The sequence below is a fragment of the Ruditapes philippinarum genome, unplaced genomic scaffold (assembly GCF_026571515.1).
Source record: "Ruditapes philippinarum isolate M1 unplaced genomic scaffold, ASM2657151v2 ctg149_1_1_1_1, whole genome shotgun sequence".
Taxonomy (NCBI): Eukaryota; Metazoa; Mollusca; class Bivalvia; order Venerida; family Veneridae; genus Ruditapes; species Ruditapes philippinarum.
Window position 1 is genome coordinate 472741 of NW_026859317.1, and position 6274 is coordinate 479014.

General features: G+C 31.0%; 1 protein-coding gene across 2 annotated transcripts in view; it reads left to right on the forward strand.

The window, feature by feature from the left end:
• LOC132756055 (fibroblast growth factor receptor 1-like) overlaps positions 1-3944 on the forward strand; it is a 152217-nt gene extending 148273 nt beyond the window's left edge. The window contains exon 20 of one of the 2 annotated variants that reach the window (XM_060747028.1): positions 3735-3943. In XM_060747028.1, the coding sequence (XP_060603011.1) occupies positions 3735-3891 (157 nt within the window). In that variant the 3' untranslated portion in view covers positions 3892-3943. Of the gene's footprint in view, positions 1-3734 lie in introns of both variants that reach the window. The other variant, XM_060747031.1, reaches the window with a different exon arrangement.
• Positions 3945-6274: the final 2330 nt, after the last annotated feature.

Below are 6274 nucleotides of genomic sequence, written 5' to 3' on the forward strand. Positions count from 1 at the left end.
ATGATGTCCCTTTGTCAGCAGGGAAACGCACGAAAGGAAACATGAACAACATAAAAGCTGGAATTAAATTCGTTAAATTTTGATAAAAGTCAAAATCGCTTTGTTCTATTCACGTTTTGCAGTCGGAAAAATGAGGGAAATTTAGGTATTACGTATTTCTTGCTGATATACCGCTTTTATCGATTGAGAATTTCTCAAGTTATAACGATTGTTTGTTGTTTGTTCTGGTAAAGGTTGAGTCAAGTAGGCACGAAATCCTGGTCAATTTTGTCAAATATAACTACCACATGGCAATTTTGCTACATTAAAAACGTTTTTCTATTGATTTTAGTCTTGTCTTAAACTTTTCCCTGCTATTACTTTAAGTATTTTATCTAATATATAAAAAGTGCTTCACCATACGATGTGTGCATATTCAAGCAATCGTCGTCTAGTAACAGCTCATAAAATGTTATAAAATTCCATCATATTTGCCCATTTCCATTTTCAATATTGATATATTATAAATAAACGTCTTTTTGTATCACTAAGAAAATGCAAAGACAGAGGACAGAATATAGAACTTTAAGTAGCATAGGAAAACATCCAAATATTATACAGGTTTTTGGAACAGGAGAAATAGATGGTATGTAACATACGTTTACATACTCACTGCTTTTACTCTGATACACCAACTTTTATTTTTCAAGGATTTATCTAGACTAATGAAATATTTTTATAAAATGTATAAAAAAGCAAATTACCTTGATTTCATAACGTTTTGGTCTAACAGTTTTGTTTGCTCAAATGAGTTGTTACATTGAATGTCCCTGTTAATGGATAATCAAGTAAACTGAATAACAAGATCAGGACAAAATGCTTTGTTTCTATTTTAAGACAGGTTTTTATCGTTTAGCAATGATTAGCAATGATTTTGCAGATGCAAAATTTGCTCTGTAGAAAATATACAGATTGATTTCTTACATACATTTCCGTTGGGAATATTCTTTTTAAAAAAAAAAATTCAAACAATAATTTTGTAAACCATAAGCGGCAGTTGAATATTTTTATACACATGAAACTCTAGGCCAACCTGATTACAATTAGATTTATAAATATAATTATGTAAAATTAACACAAGACTTTTACATTGCTGGATGTTTGATAATGGTTTTAGAGTTTGCAGACAACGGCGATTTACTCGCTCATCTTAAATGGTTAGATCAGATAAATTCTAAGGTTATACAGAACCTCGACTCTTCTGAGTGGAAGGCATATTTACAGAACACACAGCCCCGTTTGTTTCTTTATATGTGGCACATAGCAAAGGGTATGGAGTTTCTATCGAGATTAAAGGTAACAAATTTTGCGATGGAATCTTGAAAACATTTAATGTGACATATAATTGAAATAATACATGTTTGTTCAGCCTTCATGTTTAATCATGATTTCATAAATCATTCATGTCACAAATCATAACTTTCATGATGGTTATATTTCTATCTTAATATTTATTATTACTAAAACTGAAGTGGCTCTTTTCAATTATATTTATGATATTTATATCATACTTATGAAATGAAAAATGAAAACATTACCTCTAATCTGTTTATAATTATAAATGTTATAACCATATTTTTATTAAGTTGTTGAATGCAAATGATCGATATATAAAATTGAAATGCACATACTATGCTTTGTAAATTTGTTAAGTATAAAAACAAGGCCAAAATATAGTTAATTGTCATCTAATGTTTTGTTCTGCCTTAAAGTCTATTCCTCTTTATGAATGATTAATGTCTTCAGATTGTCCATCGAGACCTTGCTGTTCTTCTATCATCTGATTATGTAGCGAAGATATCAGACTTTGGTTTGTCACGAGATGTTTATGAGAATGGCTATTATTATCAAAATTCAAACGTAAGTATTCATTTCACATTAAACATTGTTTTATTTTATGTATCGAGTACAAAAAGAATACCATACAAACGTTATTATTTGCAATACATTCAAAATGATGTTTAATTTAATCGTCAGGTAGCAAATGATAATTAATGCTACGAGAATTTAACTATTTAATTTGTATGGAATGTAATTGATTGTTCCCTGTAAATAACTTTGTTGACCGTATTATGAACCTATAATTACCTTATCTCAGCAACGTATTTAACTTTAGTCCCAACATTTAAATTGTTTATTGCGGTAAGATTAACTTGGACCCCTTCCTGATGATGGTTATATTTTAAATACAATTCAGGTAGTTTGTGTATCAGAATTTTCACTTTAGACAAGTGAATATATACTTATACAAAAGACAGCACTTCGCATATAAGATTAGAAAAATGTTTGGATTACATTTGTACGACCAGTGAACTAGAATGAAAGTGTTATATCAAAGTTAAATTAAAGTGTTTTGTTTTTCACATTATGAATAAAGGGTTTAAACCGACGCAAATGAATGAGATATCTTTACTTGATGCTTAAAGCGACCTTCAGTTTTTCTAAAGCTTAAATATGTTATTTTTTGTTACATGTAAATCGTTTAATATAAGTGTCAAATTAAAAGAAGCAAGATGAAAAATAAAATTAGCCGATGATGAAATACATAAACAAAAAGGTAACCCCTCGATACATCTAATCTACCGGTCTGCTGTATATATTTAAATAAGTAATGCTGATGATTCGTTTTTCAAAACGAATTTCGGGATATAATAGCTCTCGGGATGTTGTTTCGAAGAATGCTTGACAGTGATCTGATGCACTCTTCCAAGATAAAATTACTGATTGAGAATACTTAGTTTGAAACAATATAGACTAGTTTTTTATCAATAAATAAACTTGAATCGAAATAAGTTTGTGCTTACAATAGATTCAAACAATACAGTGTAATTTAGTTCAGGTAAAAATAAAATTGCGATATATCTGTATATGAACAAACATTTTAGGGAAGAATGCCTTATAAATGGATGAGTCCTGAATCGTTATCCAGTGGGAGATACACCTGTAAAAGTGATATTTGGTCGTTTGGCATCTTATTATGGGAAATCGTGACTCTAGGAGCCGGTCCTTACCCTGGAATACCACCGGATTTGCTCCTCAATATGTACAGGAATAACTACATCATGCCCCCCACCACCTCTTTGCCCTGATTATATGTAAGAACATTATGAAATTAAAGACATAATTTGTTATTTCTGTTGTCTGGTTTTCAAAATATGATTTTACTCTGTACACAAGTTTACTTTTGTCATGATTTTGATCAATACTTTATCAATAACTTATATTTCAATAATGAGTGTAAACATTTCTAAGATAGCTAGGAGTGCTTATACGATTTTTTCGATGTAATAAACCGTTAAATTAAGAAGACTTTTTTTGTTCAAGAACTTTTCGTTTTTTAATTTTTAAACTATGAATTCTTTTCACTTATAAATATCCATATGAATCAATTGAAATATTCTGCTAAGACTCCTTTGGGATAGGACCTAATAGAATGTACCAACGTGATTATACTTATATGCAGCATATTTGTCACCCTAAACTATGTCATTTTAATAATGCAACATTTTCTATAAGAGACTAGCGGGCGCTGTGGCGAACGCCAATCCGAGTAATCAAACGTTTTTATTAAATATTGAACTGTTCATGTGACTTTCATGTAATTTTATCTAAACTTGGAAACTAATACGTCAAACTTTGATGACTTAACTTAATCTTTATTGATTCACTGTAAGGTTTAAAATATTATTTTTTAGATACAGTATAATGGAACAATGTTGGAGCTCTCTGCCGGAGAATAGACCAGGATTTGAAACCTTACTGGAAACATTTGATAAATTGCTTCAAGCAGTTGCACAGAAGGCGAGTCATTTCTGTATTATTCCACTATTGCTTGTAAATCAAAATCAATAAAATCACTAAGTTGGCAAATTTAATTCTCCACTCAAAATGCCTGTTTTTATCTGTTCATTGTCTTAAATTAATGTCTTACAAAACAAAACCGATTTATGTAAAGCTTTAAAATTTAAAGATATCCAAATCACAGCAAACTACTATAAGGCTGTTCTTGCATGGTTCAAAAAATGACCAAATTGGCGAAGGTGCTGAAATTTTTATTCCAATCACTTATAGAAACAAATTTCTCTATGATGCCTTGCAAGATTATTTATCTTCTAGACCAAAAATTGATGGGCTTTTCTTATGCCACTTTGATGGTTCACCAGTTACATCATATCAGTTCAACAATATCCTGAAAAAAGTTCTACTTTTTTCTGGTGTTGGTACCACATTTTATAAATCCCATAGTTTTCGAATAGGTGGAGCAACTTACTTACATTCTATAGGAAAAACTGATGAGGAAATCAAAATATTGGGTCGCTGGAAATCAAATGCATATAAAAGTTATATTCGCTTGAATATTCCAGATCTTTACATATAGTTAATTCATTAAAAGTAATTTAAGATTATTTTTAGATCCTTTTCAAGTATGGGTGATCGGATCATCAATGATACGAGATGCTTCGCAAAGATCTCAACTCAGACCAGATGGTGTTAATCTTGGCTTGGAGCACATCAATGGCTCAATCCTGTGGGATTTTCAGCCAGGCATGAAAATTGATCACTTTTTTTCAAGGTTACATAATTTAATTTTAACTAATCCTTTGCCAACTATGGTTATTATTCATTGTGGTGGGAATGACATTGGTCAAAACAGCTTATCTTATATCGTTAATTATTTAAAATATCTTATGAACGAATTGTTTACCACTTATCCAAATATTTTATTTATTTGGTCGGGAATTATCCCACGCATTTCATTTCGCAACGAATTTAATCATTCAAAGCTTGAAAAGGCAAGGAAAAGAATAAATAGTTCAATAGGGGGATTTTTTTTTATTAAAAATGGAGGTGGTTATCTACAATATCCCCAAATAAAAGAGTCTTCCCCAGAATTATTTAGGGATAGTACCCACCTGACAGACCTAGGTGTTGATATTATGCTCAACACATTACAGGGTGCAATTTATACCTTTGCCACATCTTCCAAGAGATATTTCCCATAGTATACTCTGCTAATATTTTTACAAGATTTTGTCCATGGTTTTTATTTGACAACGTCCTGTTTCCGCTTTGCATAAGTTTCTTTATGGCGGGACACTTGTGCATCTTGATTTACTCGTGTCTTGGCATTTGCCAGCACGTTGTCTCTTTTTCAAAATATAAAAATTCACTTCCGACTGTCCGGAGTGTAATCAGCCATATGGGCTTTAGTAAAATTCACTTCCGATTGTCCGGAGTGTAATCAGCCATATGGGCTTTTAGTCATATTGTAATCATTATACTATATGTATTTCCGATTATCCGGAATACATATCCAGCCACAGCACGTTGTCTCTTTTTCAAAATATAAAAATTCACTTCCGACTGTCCGGAGTGTAATCAGCCATATGGGCTTTAGTAAAATTCACTTCCGATTGTCCGGAGTGTAATCAGCCATATGGGCTTTTAGTCATATTGTAATCATTATACTATATGTATTTCCGATTATCCGGAATACATATCCAGCCATTGGACAAAATTCTGCCAAAACCATAGTAAATAGCTTTTAATCTAAAAACTTGGGTTGTTATATATCTTTCCTATCTTAATAAATAGGTTTTTATGTCATTGATATCTCGTTCAGTGCTAAAAATAACGCGTCGATAAAATAGCTATTGATATACTCGTTGATAATGTTTGAAATTTAGAAAAAAAAATATTACCGGATTAATCTTTTATCTATGGACAAATTTTATTCATACTTGGTCAAAATAGCACTTACTATAGCATAAAACCATTATGCTAAGAAACTCAACGATACCATTGAGGTTAAAATGACATTGATTGTCACTGTAAAATTATTGAATTTTGCTTATTTAATAGCCGCAATGTAAGAAATTCAAATATGGACTCGACATTTAAATAACCATAAGGAACAATCAATGCTGTAGAATCTTGCTAATTTATGGACCGACTTTGTTCTTATTTAGACACAACGACATGTTGAATAAAACCACTGCTTTGCCAGAAATGAATATGATTTTAACTTGCCTTGACTTCATATGATTTCGATAAATAAAATTTGTGATGACAATTGGAATTTAATGATTGACTTGGTTTATAATTTGATCAAACTTTATATAGAGTTATTGAAATTTGATATTGACCTATAAAGGATCTTGATAAAAGTCTTCATTGGTAAAAGTGTCACAGTGGCTTCTGCCTATTTAGCTGTAAGCAGGGGTATTTATCACCT